The sequence below is a fragment of the Coturnix japonica genome, chromosome 1 (genome assembly GCF_001577835.2).
Source record: "Coturnix japonica isolate 7356 chromosome 1, Coturnix japonica 2.1, whole genome shotgun sequence".
NCBI classification, from domain to species: domain Eukaryota; kingdom Metazoa; phylum Chordata; class Aves; order Galliformes; family Phasianidae; genus Coturnix; species Coturnix japonica.
Genome location: NC_029516.1, coordinates 72,472,571 through 72,490,692, shown reverse-complemented (window position 1 = coordinate 72,490,692; position 18,122 = coordinate 72,472,571). Strand labels below are relative to the sequence as shown.

Sequence of the window (18,122 nt, the reverse complement as noted above, 5' to 3'; positions counted from 1 at the left end):
CCCCCGACGGCCCTGGCTGTTTTACATGCAGTCACGGTTAGGAAAAAAAGCAGTCTATTAAAAATGACGACTCTATGCTTTCTATTTATTCCCTGTCACTGAGATTTATTTTCTGTCCAAATAAGTTGTTGTTGTTGTTTTCCAAACCAAAGCCACTGCTGGCTCCATCTGGCAGCTGAACATCAAGCTCTTGTTTCAATGCCCTGCAATACAGAGATGTGCTGGTCGCTGAAGCTGCTACGTTTGCAGAACCAAAGACACACTGGAATAACACCACAACCAGCTTCTCTCTGACACTGGCTCCTGCCAGTACACCTCACACTCTGAATCTAGGAACAATCCCCTTTGCAGACATACAACTTACTTATCTCCACAGCCTATCTGAGCTCCCTGCTATGCTTGCTTGGCTATAGATGGGCTGGCTACTTTCATTACTCCTTTCCTTACTCCTCTTCAGATCTGTTCTTCATTTACATCTCTGTAGGGGAGGGGTGGGTGAAGGTGCATGTACATTCACAATTTGAGATATCAGGGGTTGCTTTGCACATCTCTCAGCATTAACACAGAAGCTTTGCACCTTAGAAGCAGGGCAAATGCACAAACTGCCACCTATTATATGGGGTCAGAACCATTGATTTATGAAGCAACAGGTAACACACGGTTGTTCTCTTAAGAGAAGGCAGAATTGAGTTCCTAGGTGCAGGTGAAGCTGTTGGATATTCCACTTCCACGGCCTGCTAGTAAAGCTGGATGCCCTAAGAGCCTCACACCAGGGCCTCACCACAAAGCTGGGAAAACTGAAAGAGCCAGAGGTGACTGGGATGGGGCAGAAAAGGGAGAAAGGATGAGTGAAAGCCCACAGGGAGGACAAGAAGAAACCACAGAGGAGAAAGTCAGAGAGTGAGACAAGATAACTGCATGTAAAGAGCTGGTAGGGTGCTCTGAGGGACTGGAGGACCTGAGAGGCTGGGGCGTGAGGAAAAGAAATAGGCCCAGGCCCGGGAGCAGGAGGCTGAGGGAGAAGGACTCTGTGGGACTTGTCTTGAAAGGACAGCCACCTTGGGGATGAGGCCTATGAGGAGGGACACTCAGAGGAAGATGCTGCTGACTCTGAGCTGTTAATGCTATAGTTGTCCTGTCAGGAGTGGCCCAGGTGACAGATCTTGTGTTTCCACAAGATGTCTGCAAAGAAAGCTACCACAGCAAAGCACAGCGTGGACAAGGCCTGACACCAGCTTACAGGAAACGGTGGCTCTCGTGCCAGTTCACAGAGCAGCGATGCACCTTCAGTCAGCAGGGCTAAGGTTAAAATCCCACATCCTGTTCCAAAAACCCAGGGGTTGTCTGCCATTCACAGCCACATATGTAGGCCATGGGGGAGGAAAGGACCTGCCCTGGACCAGCGACATGGCAACCAAGGCTCTCTGTTTCCCACCAGGAGTACCAAAAGCATGAAATCCCCCACTTCCTTCTTTTTTCCAATTAGTAATAAGGTTTGTCTTTTCACCCAGGCCTGAGGATAGCTCTGGGGTTAAGTGGGAACCTTCAGCCATGTCTGGGAGTGAGAAGGCTCCTAGCCACATGTACACCAACCATGACTCTGCCCATGAAAGTAATACACATCTCTCCTTGGCTTAGAAATCAGCCCCAGAGTCTGAGTTTGCTTGATGCTGAATAAAACCAACCCTTGATGTCTTTCCTACCTGGAAAGCCATCCTTTCCTTCCTGCAACCAGGAGGAGCTAGTTGGCTAGTGGCTAGTTGGCACTTGCTTCACTCACACCTTACTTATTGTCAGAAACAGGACTGGAAGCATTCCTTTCTATCTCCATGCCTAGTCATGTTTTGGAGCCCATCTCAAGTCTATTCCTTATGATCATACCAGTTTTCTGTGTGGGAAACAGAAGTTTCAGAGACCAAGGTAACGTTTCCATTCTTAGACTCCTATGCTCACCAACTGGTCTGTCCTTGACATGCACTCCAAGCACCCAGCTGTGGATCCCAGGATGTTTGTATCCCTGACTCATCTCAGGTCATGCAGCAAGTCAATGGCAATCTGAAAGTGAAGCCCAGCTCTGTCTTGTACCTCTGCAGCACATTTGCTGGATCATAAGCACCCAGTGTATTTATCTTCATTTAATGTGCTTTTTTCTTATCCTCTTGAGTAATTTCCTTTCCTTAACAGATATAAATCACATACCTACAAAGTAAAGAATTATTTAAAGAACATTTGCACTTAAGCTCAAAAAGGAATTTGAAGTTAACTCTCTAGTGGTTAAGATGTGACTGGATGGTGAATATAACTTGGCCAAAGACTTCACTAAATGAAGATGCTTAATGGTTTTAACACCAGCTGGCCTACAAACCAGTGTTCGGTACACTGGGGTGCTACTGTGAGTGATTACCCTTGCTGCATGTGAATTTCACTCTCCATCCATTTCAACTGAATTGAACTATACTCTTCTAAACCCCAAACACACGCGTTAGGTGTTGCCCCAAGTTAATTCAATCAACTTTTCTCTCTCAGAGGGACACGAAGAAACAGAAGTTTCTCATTAGTTCTCTAAGCCACATCATGGTCTGTGCTTTGCAGCAGCTCAGAGTAACACAAACCTAATGCTAAGTCAGAAATTTACGATGGCTAAAATATGACGCAAAGGTGCACAGATATTACATCCAAAAGGCAGCCACTGATAAACTTCCAAAAACCTTTGTAAAATAGAACAAACCAAAACAGAAATCTACCACCCCAATCTACATATCTCTTGGGGCCAGCAAGAATAATTTAACATTACCAGAGACTGATGTGATCCATTTCAATGCAAACCTTGAACTCCCTGCTTAGAAATATGACAGAGCTGTCAGGCACTGCAGCTCCTTCCCAGCCAGTGGCTGAGGAGCTTCACAACAGCTGAAAGAAAGGTTAGACCTACTGTATATCTGGTGTGTGCTGGGAACAGATGGGAGCACAATGTTTATAGTAAAGTCCAGTTGAAAATATACCAGAGGAGCCCCTTGGGTTGTATGCTCTTGACTTGACCGACAAGAACAGAAATAAGGGCATGACACAAAAAAAAACTAATTGTAAACTGCATCTCGAAGATGAACGGCGTTTGTTGAGCAGCTTGTCTTAGAACTGTCACTGGGTTCATTTCATGAACGAGCGGATGTGGAATGAGGCTGTGATTTCTGACGTTCCAGAAGTCCATAACCAGCATCTGGAGATGGCCCTGTGTAACATGAAATGTTTTGGTAGCTTGGCCATATCCGAAAGCTGTTGGAGTTTTATTTGCTATTTTCAATCCATGCATCACTGAAAAGAAAATCAGACTTTGGAGGTTAGCATATAACCATCTTGTCTTCTGAAGAAAAACCTCACCAGGTTTTTCTGAGCACATACATTGCTAACAGATCCAAACCCAAACTATCAATGTTGCAACTAATCCGAGAACATTGCTGAGCATGGACCTGAAAGCTGGTTTCACAAGGTCACTGAGGATCCCCAGGGGTGGTTGGCAGACAAAGAAGACTTAGTTTGCAGTTGCTCTTCCATTGCATGCTGTCTTAGGCTCTGAAGCATCGCTCTAGTGTGGAAAAGCTAGAAAAATATCAGCCAGGCAGCCACTCTCAACCTCACCAGCAGTGCAGAAGGATGTATTCAAGTCAGCTGTGAGTCCACAGAACATGTCATAAAGGCACAGGAGTTCTTACACTATTTGTGACACATCTGTTCCCCAGCCGCACACACATACTGGCCCATTCCCTGTGCCTTTGATTCATAGCACATTATAGCAAGAAGCTTATAGCTGGGAAGCTACAGGCAGGCTGTGGGTAAACCAGTTGCTTCTGAGAGGCTGGCACAGTGCTCAAGCCCCACCACCACTGCATGACAGACAGTGCAGTACAGTGAGCAGATGCTAAATAACACTTGTTGGTGAAAAGAAAAGAAAGAGAAAAGGCACTCACGCTTCAGGCACAGAGGCACAGAGCACTGTTTTTTCTGCAGGACCACAAGGAAAAGAAACCTACCAGCTAGTAAGGTCAACGCTGGTGCAACCGAGCTGTAACAAGTGGGCAATAGGAGTAGCTGTAGTTCTTCATCCCTCCAGAGGATGTCATCGCAGAGCCACCGAAAAAGGCGAGCTTTGTGACCCGAATCTGGAGAGTGAGTAAATGCCTCGTGTTTGGACAAGGCTCTTCGGGCAATAATCCCAGACCTCCCTGTTTACTTTCTCAGAAGGAACCAGCTTTCCCTAGACCAGTCAGCACCTCGTGGAGGGCCAGGAAGGGCAGCAAAATCCATCGTTATTTGGGAGATGTGCAACAGGTTAGCCTGGGACATGACTGGGATGCATGTTTTAGACGAAGAGGGCTGAGCTCAGGTATGTGGTGTTCACACGCTTTATGGTCATGCCTGCATTCATCCTCATTTGGTGTGTGGAGGATTCACCCACAAACAACGAAGACAAGCAAGTAAAATCATGAAGACAGAGGCTGTGTTCGCAGACAGCAGGAAAAGGCTGTGTTCTGTTCTGCAGCCACTGGGAAAGCACAGCCAAGAGGGACCCCCAGGTCTCTCCCAGGTGGAGGTCTATGTGTTCACCCATTTCTGTAGTTTGGATCACAAAAGGCACTATTTGGTTTTGGGCACATTTGTCCCAGAATGCACAAGAAACCCCTCTACCAAGGTGGGATTTAAGTACAGGTGAGCAAAAGAGCAGAGCCTCTGTGTTTTGCTGTATCAAGCCCTTCAGCCAGTGTTTCTCTGTGTGCACCACATCAGTTCTCCCATGTAAGTATATCAACAGGAGGCAAGTCATCATCCCCTTTACAAACATATTTTAGTACGTCCAAATCCAGGAGCTGATCCAGGCCACATCCACTGCTAAAGAATTGCTTGCCAGACATCCATGCAAGCTGCGTCTTAATCTCCTCTCTTCTTTGCTGCTATTTGTTTCGGGATTTTGGTGGGGGGTTCTGTGTGTGTGTTTTTAACACGGATAAATTAAACTTCCTGCCAACTCAATTTCTCATTCAAACATGAGGAAACAGGAGGAAGGGGGGAAAAAAAGAAAAAGAAAAAACAACTAGCAGAAAAGGCATTAGGAGGCTTAGTAGGAGCCTGGTCCCATTTCTGCATATAAGCAGTGCTCTCTAAAGCCAGGGAGCCTCTACCAAAGGGAAATGAAAAGTGCTTTATTAGCAGTTGCTGTCAGAGAAATTCATCAAAGAAAACATGTTGGATTTGGGAAATCAAAAGTCTACTGAGTTTCTGCTGCCCAAAGAACAGTATTCCCCACTCCAAGCCCAAAGCTCTTGTCATGTATTACCTCTCTCTTGAGTTTGCTCTGAGGTCAACAGGTGCAAGGTACCTGTTCTCCCAGTTTTCCTTGCTCTCTGCCTTGGAAATGTTCAAGACAAGTTGTCTGAGTTTTAGCAAGGGTTTGCTGAAGTGTGTGCATCTGGGCATGATGGGTAACATCATAAAGTAACGTTGGTGACATTCACAATGTGGGGCAATTCCCACCACACAATTGTGGTTGAAGGCTGCTGGAAAACTCAAGCATTTCAGTAGGGACTTCCACTTACAACTGTAACAGCTTGAGCCTCTGCTTGTTTTTTTAATGATAGCCGCTCACTATCAAGACCTCTAACTGGTATTATTTTTAGCTAGGAATTTGTATTACAGCAATGCCTCATTTGGTACAACTTACAGCTCAAACACCAGCACAGTAGGTGCTGAACAAACATAGTAAACTGTCTTGTATCTTGGGAAATTCTGCTATAGATCAATAGACGGAGATGCACAGGAAAAAAAAAAAAATGATGTGAAGGGCAAGCCAGTGGCAAGGAATGGATAGGAGAGCAGAATACTGACAGGACTATCATGGGAATCAAATGCAAAGGCACTATTAATGTCACATCAAGGTTGCACAATCAAAAGATGAAAAATGCAAACATTAAGATACCTACAGCAACTTTCCCATAATGGCAATGCAGTCATTTCATCTACTGTAAAGCCGGCAGCTGAAAATACATTCAAAGGAGTATTTTAAATTAGGTGTTGAAAAATACCATGGAATGAGAGCAAGATATGTGTGCAGCAGGGCAGCAGGGCTGAATTAACACCACTGGTGGATCTGCAGTTTTCTGGTTTAAATAATCATTCTCAGACTATCTGGAGGAGTTTAGAGAAGAAAGGAAAATGAGAAAGAAAAAAAAATGCCTAGAAGAAAAAATAGCAAAACATCAGAATGGCCTCATAACTTTCTGCTAGCAGCTGTTGATACCAAGAGGTATGTGCTTCCCAGTCCCCTTATGCCCTGGAAGCATAATGCTCTACCCATGGTGCTCAGAACATCAGTTAACCTCCTGATAGTTTCCCCCATCAAATCTATTCAGAAGCCCACGAAAGTCAGAGAGGGCCTTCCTGGTGACCGCCATAGACTTTTGCATCAGGGTTGAACATGCCTTGTCTCAGACTGGAAAGCGAAATGTGACAAAAACATTTTCCCATATCACTCAAAGCAGCGCAAAGGATCCCCATTTCCTAAATGGCAAAAAACAGAACTCATCTTTGTCTAGGGAAGCAGAGATCTTGCAAGCCTGGGAAATTGTACCTTCAAGGGCAAGGTGTTGTTATTATGAATGAGCAAAACAGGGCTATAATAGCAGGGTGCACTACCAAACTGGCTGTCCCAAGTTCATGGTTGCACGGTCACTGCTTACTGACGGTCATATTGAGGATGAGTACCAACAGTCAAATTCATTGTAGCTATGGAACAGGGGGGAAAGGGGAAGCAGCAGCAAGCAGTAAAAAGTCCTTTTTTTATATGAATAAAGTTTTATTGAATTTTATACAATTAGAAAGAACAAAGAAAGAGGAGCGAACAGTCTGATGGAAGGTAGGAACAAGAAGAGCTTTCCTACTAGAGGAGAGGGCCTGCTGAGGGCAGTGTTCCTGTAAAAGTCACACAGGGATTGTTTCCAAAGCAGAGAGAACGTGTACGGGCTTTTCTTTGAATGCTTTTTCTTCCCTTCCCACATTAGGGTTTCAAAAGCAACCCTTCTTTCCCTAATCAGTCCTACTATGCAGCAGCAAAGAGAGGTAGGGAAGAGGACTGCTCCTCTGGAACGTGTGTACACACACAGCAACTCCCTGTCTGTGCCACCACAGTGGTCTGCACTCATTCTTGGATGGAGTTGTGTAGGACAGGGAAGGAAGGGAGGCTGGGATTTGTTGGTTGTTTTTTTTTCTTTTTCTCTCTTTTTTTTTCTTTTTTTTTTTCTTTTTTTCTTTTTCTTTTTTCTTTATTTTAAGCAAAGAAGGCACAAAATCTCAGCCAAGCTTCAAGCCTACTGCTGCCCAGGAGCACACAACCTCCCCAAAAGCAAGTGTGTTTGTGTGAGAACCCAACTTTCAACTCTCCCCCCTCCTTCTCAGAGCATGTGCTTGCATTTGAAAGGTACAGCTCAGGCAGAAGGCCCTGCCCAAGGTTTGTGCACTGCTAAGGAAAGTAAAGCCGTGCCGGGATAAGGAAAAGGGGATGAGGAAGTCTCTTGGCTTAAAGTGACCCTTTTTTCAGTGTGAGAGCTACAGAAATGTACCTGTGAACACTCACATTGCTTTTTCCAAGAGCAGATCAGATCTGGGAGGTCTCCGGTACTTTTGGAGGTAACCACTGCCTTTACAAATGCAAGGCTTGGTGTTACACAGGACTTTGGGGATACCCATCCAGGCATGGCTCTGCTGAGCCAGGGCTCTTTCAGGAGGAAAAATCCAAGCCCTTAATCCATCCCTCCAACGGCATCAGGTCCCTTGAGTGATTTCAACTCTTGGCTTTGATTAAGGCTATTTAGTTGCAATAGAAGAAGTAAAAGGACAGGTGCCAGCCACAGTCACCCCCTGGCTGTAAGGAGATGGCAGAGCCATCAGCAGGTGCCATAAGTACCAGTGCGGGAAGTAGGGGAGGCAGAGCGACAGCACATGGGCTTCCACAGAGTTACATCTTCCACTGAGTCCCTGCTTTCACTCTTTCTAAGGAAAAGGTTTTGGAAATAAACCCTGCCAAACTCAGCATCCGGGAAGTTCACATGTGTGGGAGAAGGGGAACAAAAACTATGGTGTCTCTGTGTGAGAGCCGCAAGCAAACACGTGCCCTGCTGTGCAGGGAAGCCCTCTAGGCAGCCCAATAAGGAAAGCCCACCATGCAAACACCAGAGCTGTGAGGTCCAAAGCCCCTCACCCCACATAAGAGCAGCCCAGGTGCAGCAGGCTCTGCTCAGGACTCTGCCTCCAGGATAACTCCAGCAACACCAAATAAAAGCCACAGGGCCTGTACCAGCTTTGCTTTGCACAGAGCTGCTCAGGGACAGAGGCTGAGACAGCAGCACTCTCCACAGCCATGAACAGAGCTCTGACAGCAGCTGAAAAACACCCAGCCTGAGGAATACCTGTGCGTGCATGAGTGTGTGTGTGTGTGTGTGTGTTTGTGTCAGAGTTGAGGGGAAGAACAGCAAAAAAATAAATAAAGAGAAACACTCCCTGGCCCACGTCCTTGTCCAGCCTTACCCCCAGTTTGGCTGGTAGCTGTGCTGCCAACTTGCCCCTCCAGCTCGGCCTCTTCATGGCTGTCCCCATCCCAACAATCTTTTTCATCCAACAGCAGGGCTGGGCAGGCAAAGAGGGGGTCACAGCCTCCATGACAAGGTATACCTTGTCTGGCACCCCTCCCCTTTTGGCCTTCCCTGCTGCACACTGGTCGTTTTCCTCTTAGAAATAAAACAGCAACAACAACAGAAAAATATATATATATATATCTTCCCAAAACCTCCCTGAAAGACCCAAATGAACAGAAATGACCCCCAACAAAACAAACTGGAAACAAAAGCGAAAGCCCTGAGGCTAGGCTGGGAGGGGGTCCCAGCCAGGGCCCAGCAGGCAGGGAGGGCACCCAATGCCCTGTGGCCTTGGCACATCTGTGGTGTCCATGGTGGAGCCCCGACAGCTGGGGGGCATTGCAGCATGGCTGAAGCTGTCCCAGTGATTGGCAGTGGTCTTGGGAGGTCAACCTCTGCCTCACTGCCTTTCAGGAAGGAGTAGGGTCTCTCAGCCATGTCTTCGCTCCTCTGGTACACGAGGCCCTTGCTCAGCTCTCAGCTGCCACTGTGCCCCTACACAAGTGAGCCAGCCCGGCTCTGGGCGGGCACCATGACAGGAACTGCCCCAATCCGCTCCAGCGTGGCCTGGCTGACAGCATAGGAGCGGGTGTGCGGAAGCCGAGGCTTCCTGCTAACTGAGCCATTGCTCCGGGCCACCTCCTGTGGGGATGGTGCTGTGCTGGCTGTCACCACCAGCGTCTTAGGGGCAGCCGGGGAGGGGTGGCCGCCATTGGCATAGACAGGACGAGCGCTTGTACTCCCTGAGCGGGAGAAGGGTGGCTGGCGGGCGTCGTTACTGTTGTTAAAGCGGGTGAAGGAGTCTGTGGCATGATTGGCCTTGGGATCATTCCAATAGCGGCTGTTGTAGGTGTTGGAGGAAGTGAGGGTGTCGTTCTCCGATGAGGATGCATCAGCGTGGAATGTCTTGGTGGTGGAGGAGCATTTGGGTGGCAGGTCATCCTCTCTGGGAAAGAGAGAGCGTGAGGGCACAGGAAGGATGCTGCTTTGCTTTGACAAATCCTCCCCCACAGGAGGCAATACCGTCAAATAAAAGGTCAAGGCACCAGCATGAACTGGCATCACTCCTTGGCCTGTTCACTCATCCCTTTTTATGGGACCCACATCTGTACACATTCACTGCTTCATGTGCCTACCACTGAGGGAAGCAAAGCATACTCAGGTTTGTAACAGGCCAAAACAGTGGCTGTCACAGCCAGTCAGTACAGCTATGTCTGTACAGCCAATTAATCGAAGCTTCAGGAAACTACCAGAGGGAAACATTGCATTTGTAACACCAGAGAACATCACAGCTTTACCTATAGAGCTTTTTAGTTATTAATATCTGATATTGTGGGTCCAGATCCCCACCACGTGTACAGTCACTCTCCTACATAGGTAATAATACCAAGTTGAAGCTCCCAATAAAGGCAATTTGGAAAGAAAAATCTGTAGTTGCTATTATTCATTTGCTTCTGCTATTTTTTGGACAAATACAGAGGCCTTTCCCTACCCCAGGGAACAAACCTAGGTATTATGAAAAGCATGCTTGCCCTCCTGCTGGCTGCTGCTTTTGCTGGCTGAATAGGGGTTTCCAGCCACCAGATTTCGCTGACCCCTACCTTATCTCATTGGGAATCTCCTCTTCTTCTTCTTCTTTGTGTTTATTTTTCCAGTAAAACAGTGCTATGGCCACCAACACAACGCAGACAATAAGCACGACAGCACCTGTGGCCACTGCTCCAGCAATCAGGCCGATGCTCCAGGGGTGGGCTGTGGGGAGGAGGGAACAGAGAATGAAGAAGAAATCAGGGCTGGGCTGTGGCCACCTGTGAGCATTTGAAGCTTAGAAGCAGAGAAAGGCAATATCCCCATTCCAGAGTACAATGATATTCTGATAGAGAAGCACAAGTTGGTTCACAGCAAACACGGTTACACGTGTTACTGTCAGAAGACAGAAGCAGTTGACCAAGTCTCTCTTGGCAAAATACTTACGTGCAATGACTTGCAGGTCCAGAAGGCAAGTGCTGGTTCCAATGGCATTTGAAGCCACGCATTGGTAAAGACCTGAGGACACAGTGCTGATATTTCGGAGAGTGACAGTGCCCTGGACTTGGTCTAGTTAGAGAGAAAAGAAGGATTTAAATCCCTCCCCCGGGCTTAAGGAAAACCATGAAAAGGCAAATCCAGCAAATAGAGAATTGATGTGTGAGACTCTTAAGAGATAAATAAATTAGGAAGTAACCCTGAGATGGAAGCACTGTGCACACACACAAGATTAGGTCTTAAGGAGCTTACACTAGATGTTTCTTTTTCTTCTTACAGATGAATTTCTGCAAATGAAAGCTTGGGGCTCATATTACTATGCGAGAGAAAGGAGGAAAGAAGAGACGTGTAATTGCCTATACCCAGATCTACCTGTTATACTGAGCTCTACCCTGCAGCACCCTGCTTTCCCATCCCTGAGTTCTCCAACTCCTCGCTCTTCCAATTTTCCTTATTCCTGAATTACCTAATACTAAAATTCTTGTGCATTTTGAAAATACAGCAAGACAAAAGTACTGTTGTCTCCATTTGGTCAGGACAGGTAGGCTAAGAAACCTCACGGATAATACTTTACTGGCTGGGCAATATTCAATCGGATCAGAGCCTTGCTTTTACATGCATGTGAAAGATAGCTACACTCACAACATACTCAGTGTGAAAAGGATTTTCGTGGAATGATTCTGCCTTCCTTATATCTTCCAATCTATGAGCCTTGTGCAGGTGAGGTGGCAGCTGAAATCTCCAGACATGCAAATGTCTGGCAACCATATTCTCTCGCTCCCATTCATAAAGATCCTTGTTCCTCAACTGGGAACACTGGTTCCATACCAAAGTAAGATGAAACTTTAACTGGTTGCTGGTGAGTACCTAGTCCAGCACAGCCTCCAAGCACTCCAGGAATCTTCATTCCAAACAAGTGATCATGCAAGTGATGGCAGACACTCAGAGAGCCATGTCATCTCTGGCAGCTCATATAAAGGAAAGACCAGGCTGCCGCCTGGGAAATAAGAGGATAATCAACAGAACAAGCACCTTGTGTGGCAGTCGGGGGCAACTTGGGAACATTGTCCAGTTTCTCCCAGAGGTATGTTGGCCGGGGGATGCCTTCTTCTGAGCTGCAGGTCAGTGTGATATCGCTGCCCACTTCCAAGGACCCTTGGATTCTGCAAAGCGGGGCAGAAGGAGGAACTACGAGAGAAGAGGGGAAAGTGACAGCAGATCAGGAAAAATATCAAACAGTAGAGTACGGGCTCTTTCTTGGATGCACTGCAGGGGAAATCAAAAAGCATGGCATGAGCTGAATGGGAATGAGAAGCAGACAAAGCCCAGAAAGGAGGTAGCAGACAAGAACCCATTGAGATTTGAGGGATGACAATACACAAAGATTCCTGACTGAAAAGCCCATCAAGGTAATGGACAGCTGGTTTCCCAGGACCCACTTGTCTTAAACAAATCTCTAGAGACAAACAGGTGAAGACTTCAACTCTTGGGACATCAAGAGTGGCAATAACTAAGAGGGCTGCAAAATGAATTTCCTGTGATTTGGTTTTGTTTTCACTGCCTTATAATTGCACACACTCTGTGCTATTTAACACTCTAGGTAGCATCCAATATTACTTGCTTTTATGAGAAGGAAGCAAATTTCTGAAAGTCCATTCTTTTCTCCTGTTGCTTTGTGCAAGCCTGTTTTAACCCCTTAGATCTCATTAATGCACCCACCCTTTATTCATGCTTCTTTGCAGCTCCACATCATGAACTTGCCACAAGGCTTTCTCTCCACCATATTTTAAAACTCTCCGATACAACATCTGCATATGAGGACTGTGTGCCTATAAACTCCCACAATACCCACAACCAACCCCGTCCCTCATCACAATATGTCCATGGGACCCAATGTACACACCACCATATTTTTCTGCTCTGAGCACCATCATACAGAGGATTCCCATACCCCAGTTCCTCCCTCTTCCCCCACAATCCCAATAAACACACCCAAGACGGTGAGTCCGATGACTCCAATATTCCTGCTGCCTCGATCAGGAAGATTGTTGACCAAACACTGGTACGTGCCAGTGTCCGATAGCTGGGTGTTGTTGATGAAGATGGAGGCACTGGTGGTTGGCATTGTCACAGCAAACCCCACTCGCCCATAGAACTGGGGTGCACCACCAAAGATCTGACCTCCTTGGTAGAGAATAACCTGGAAAAGAAAGGAAGGTTCAAGCAATACTCTGAATGGACTGAGCAAGGAGGGAGAAGGGCAGCAAATATGGGCTTCAAAAGATAAAAGGATTACTTCTTAAAGGCTCTCTGAATAACCAAACATCAATATACAACAGTTGCCCCAGAAAGACTGATCCTAGGAGAAGTATTTTCTACAAAGGAGATTACTACATTAAAAATGCTCACAAAGGGAACAGACCAAATATCCAAGTCTTCTGTCATAGCTATATTTGTAAAAGCAGCTCAATTCATGTAACAATCACTACCCATCTAGACACCCAGTGTAGAGAGGTATGGACTCTCTGCAGGTCCATAAGTACTTCAAAAAACAATTCACCTGAAATTTTGGGTGTCAACAAGTAATGTCCTGCCGTGATTTGATACTGAATACTGGGCAATACAACCATTGAGGCTGTACACCTTCTGTCAACCCAAGAAATTCTCTTCGGTGCAGGATACTGAATCACACAGCTGAACAACAAATGTTACAGAGGTGGTGTGACCCAAGATAGATCCACTTCGGAGTGGAAATACTTCTAGTAGAAGTGGAATCTACAGATTGATTGACAATCAGAATGGATTTCTTCTGGCCTCTACATACATGGATAGAATTCAGGCCAACAGCTCTCAGGTTATGATTCTAGTGCCCACTATGGCAGACTCTCATTTGCGAGTATTCATAAGAATGGCCTTGCAAAACTAAGAGGCAGGCTACACATAGATCAGTGTTGAAAGGGTGAAGAAAAGGAAAGCCCCAAGAAAATGTATACTCCGGTGAGAAAAGACCTACCTGTTCAGGCTGGTTGGCGTTAGAAAGAGGAGTGACCATCCATATGACATTAAGGTTAGTGAGAGCAGCATTAGTGGTGAAGGTGCAGGGCAATACTGCTGTCTGGCCTCGGGCAACTTGGATACTCCCTGAACTGACGGACACCTCCAGAGGACACACCATGCCTGGAAAGAGAAGAAGACCCAGTTCAAGCATTTCAGGAGAAGGAATCCCAGTTCAAACATTTCAGTTGGCCCTATGTATATGCAGGTTATGACAGCAGCATTCTGTTGTTACATAGCCTTACCAATTACTGTGAGCTAGAGAGTTATTTTCCTCCCCCAAATGCAGACATCTTCCAGAGGCAGCTGGAGCTAGGAGTTGATTTTAAGTAAAAGCATTCTCATTTCAGAACCTCTGAGAACATCAGACTTTGTTTTGGAGACTGGGAAAGAAACTGAACAGGCTGAGAAAAAGCTGAGAGGTCTCTCAGACACATCTACTGGGATTCTTCCCAGCCTGCCTAATGGAGCGGTGGGGACCTCAGAACCTGGATGCACCGAGCTTCAGGCTCTATAAATCCAGAGTCAGTAGCACTTGAGCAGCCTATGATGAGTTCCTCAGCTTGGACTGACTGCTTGGGAGCTGCAATACACAAGGATCTTCCATACTGTCAGTAGCCTCATCCAACTCCTATACAATTTCCTTCCTCCCTGACTGCTTTCTCCAATGTTGCAGGTAGTTCTGGGAGGCTCAGAAATGTTTTAAAACAGAGCCAAACAAAACTCCACTTTAAACTGATTCACAAGTTCCTTACTTGTCAGGAAAAAAGAAAGACTGATTTTTCTCACAAGCTTGGAACACGTTTAAAAACATGGAGAACTTTGGAAAATCTCAGTGAAACGGTTTAGCTTGAGTCCTAAAATCTGACAGAATGATGTGCCTGGATGCAGAACAGCTGGTGAAAGTTTAATCCATCAATCTCCTATGAAGGGCTGTCAGCAGCAAGCGGAAGTAAATAATTTGAAGGGCCACCAGTAATAAACATGACCTTTATTACAAAGCATCTGCCTTCCAGTTGCTTCTGTAGCCAGTTGTGTGGAAATGGTTTGGGGCTCTTGAGTTCCCTACAATGGTTGGCCAGGCAGTTGCAGTAGCCCAAAGACCAGGAGTCTTAATGAATATGAGTTTGACAAGAGATCTTCTTTTCTACAAGCCTGACACCGAAGGTTATCTTGGCATGACTACTCATCCATTCCTGCCATCATCCATGGCAGAGAGACACACTAATTTGGACATTTAATTGGATTAAAGACTCTAACATGGAGCCGAAAGCTCTTCTGTCACCTTCAGTGTAGATTTTATGAAGGTCTGCCCTCAACTTCTCATCTGATTTGGCATAGCAAAATGTGTTCTTCAGCCCCATAACTTATTCTCCTCCAAGAAATACTCACATATTCCAATTCTTGTAAGTCAGGGAAAGCAATACTTCAGTGTGAGTATTCACTAATGGCGAATATTCTGGAGAAGCTTGATTTTACAATTTGCACTGCAGGCTTAGTTTCATCAATCACTCAATCACCAAGATGATGTGATTTTCATACCTAACCACTCTCCCAGCGTTCCAAATATTTGTGATTAGTTGATTGCAAACAGAATAATGAAAATACTAAAATAGAGCATGCATAATTTATTCACTGCCAAAACAATTCTCAATACATTTGAGAATATCCAAATCTGCTTATGAACCCTTTACTCTTCCAGGGCTCCACTCTCGCTTTGTAGCAACCTTCAGTCACCATAATTTTCTCACCCTGTCAAAGCACTACAGCAACCCTTTCAATCTGATTGCCTTGGAGTGAAAGGGCAGTAAGAAACAGCTGAGGTTTCTGTCCATTTCTCCTTCCAAGGAATGGCTTTGAGGCTGGGCATGCAAGATGTGCGCTCCTGCAACACATCACACTCTCCTGTCTCTGCCTTATTAAAGCATTGGGCGAGCCAGCACTGTAGACTTGCCTTTTGCCTGTCAGCTGCTCTTTGGCCCAGGATGCACACAAGGCACACAGCACTTAAAGACAAGGACTCATTTTGTTAAGCTAAGTGGCACCTGCAGGGCTACAGCTGGGGAAAACATACACAACCGCTTCTGACAAGTACGCTTAACCAAGGCGACAGGGGAAGCAGGAGACCAAATGCAGGCAATGTCTTCTTCCACCAGCATAAACAGGGAGGTAGGCTGGTGCGTTAACACAGCACCGGAGGGGCATTACTGCAGCACAGCTCCTCTCCCAGGAAGACAGCTAAAAGAGCAAAGATCAAATCCTCTTCAGGGGCTACAGCGTCTTTCTTTACAGCTCAGACTACTAGAAAATGTAATGTGGTTACTCGTGCACTTGTCCATCTATGCACGGATCTGCGTGACAGCGTCCTTCCGCACCAATACTCATGGCCCAAAACACAGGTGGCTGCACATAAAGGCACATACACATCAGCCACTATGCCCAGGAACACACCTAGGATGAAAAGTGAACCAAACATTACATATTTAAACACTGCAGAATTATGAGTTGCGAAACTGTGGTTTTGCACTAATACATAAGGAAGGAGGCAAGGGAGAGAGGGAGGAAGAGATTCCAAGTTTGGTGTAAGTATTAGGACAAAGGTTCCTCAGTGTAGCCTAAGGAATGAAGGCTTAAATTCCCCTGGGTATCTGAGCTCCCATCATTAATTCAAACAGATGCTCCATCTTTGTGTCCCCCATCTATCAGGCAGTCAGCCAGAAGAACGATGTTTTGGCTGCAGAGGCTCTTAGAGTTTCTTCATTTTTCCTAGGATCAAGTAATTATTCTGGCAACGGATAACTCTGATTTCATTTTTGATGGGGTCACATTGTTTTCCCAAGTAGCACAACTCCTCAGTATCCATGAAGGAGCTCATGTAGGCAATTCATACAGCATGACACAAGAGTGTAGGGCCCAGACACAACCAGTGTGTCCTTCCCTAAGGAAATGTGTGAGAAGACAGATGCTCCCCATTTGCTACCTCCCATAGAACAGCTGCAAGCCTGCTTCAGCACATACCAGATAGAGTGAAGACCATGATAACTGGGTACCTGTGGATGGGTTGGTGTACGGTTGGAGTATGGTGTAGAGAGAGGGCTTTTTCCTGCTTTAATTTAAGACTACAGAAAAATGGTGGTTCATTTGGAAGGTCATTCATACAGTGAAAGTCAAGATGCTTCCTTGCCTGCTAGAGAACTCTGTTTGCTTTGTACCTACCCCCAAGAACTGTTGGCAAGTCAGCAGTATTTGTAACCTGCTAGCAGTAACCTCATGAAACCCAGAGATGTGGGAGGCTGGGCTGGGATGACTTTGCATACACAAAGGACAAGAGACAGGTTTACTCCGCAGGGCTGGCAAGCCAAGAAAGCAAATGGCCAGAAGGGAAAAAGAGGTGTGAAAGAGATGAAGAAATGTCTCACCTTCATGCACTCAACATCTCCAAACCTCCAGGGAAGATGTGCTGAAATGCATGTGGCTGGGGGGGAGAAGGAGAATAAAGCTTCAAGCTATCAGCTCGCATGCAAAAGCCAGGAATGGCACTCCCTATCCCCGTGCAATTAGCAGTCCTGTTGTGTGATGGGAAAGATGCCTATGGCAGTATGACATTTTGGGTCCCTCGTTTGAGAGGCAAAGATGAGGTCGCTCAAAAGTTGGAAGAGCGGAGTAGGAACACTATGTTCAATCTGGCAACTGCAGGAAACAGAAGGAAAAACTGCAGAGCAGTCTTTTTCCTGAGATGAAAGTAAGACACGAGTCATTGTGCCTTTGGCCTACCTCACATCTTTGAGTTTGGGACCAAAGCCTCCTGCTGTGCTGAAGGAATGACTCCCACCTCAAAGAACATCGATGACTCAACATGCTGAGCAGAAGCAAAAGCCCCAGCCCAGGAAGGTGTGACTCGCTGTTGGAGGGACAGTAACAAAGTGCTGCAGGGAGCGCTTCTATCATAGGACCTTCTTGTGCAGCAGCCATTTAACCCACAGTTGCAAGTACTGATAATATTGTGGGACAGCAAAGAAATAAAAGAGACATTTTGACTTCTGAGGATCTCTTCTATCTTGTGAGGAAGCAATTGCATTGACCGGAAGAAATCTCTGGAAAGGAAATGGTGGTCCTTCCAAAGATGGAAACGTTGTTTCAGCTCCATAGGACTCCCCAGGGCTGGAAAAGGGCACCCCAGTACTAGTGTGGAACTTCATAGATAATACAAAGAAAAGAAGGTGGGCATTTTATGATGAGTCCAGAGTCTTTTCAGCCACCAGACTAAGAATCTATTGACTTTAAGCTCATTCCCTTTATGTGGACAGAGGGAATATCCCAAACCAAGGCTCCTGCTGGTTCTTTCTGGCTCATGGTGGATAGTAA

At 46.1% G+C, this 18,122-nt stretch overlaps 1 protein-coding gene across 1 annotated transcript in view; it reads right to left on the bottom strand.

The window, feature by feature from the left end:
* Nucleotides 1-5,659: 5,659 nt before the first annotated feature.
* Nucleotides 5,660-18,122, bottom strand: part of IGSF11 (immunoglobulin superfamily member 11) — an 84,550-nt gene continuing 72,087 nt past the window's right edge. The window contains exons 2-7 of the mRNA XM_015876114.2: nt 13,717-13,880; nt 12,696-12,903; nt 11,736-11,891; nt 10,653-10,775; nt 10,280-10,430; nt 5,660-9,624 (exon numbers count right to left, since the gene is read on the bottom strand). Of these exons, the coding sequence (XP_015731600.1) occupies nt 9,174-9,624; nt 10,280-10,430; nt 10,653-10,775; nt 11,736-11,891; nt 12,696-12,903; nt 13,717-13,880 (1,253 nt within the window). The 3' untranslated portion in view covers nt 5,660-9,173. The remainder of the gene's footprint in view (nt 9,625-10,279; nt 10,431-10,652; nt 10,776-11,735; nt 11,892-12,695; nt 12,904-13,716; nt 13,881-18,122) is intronic.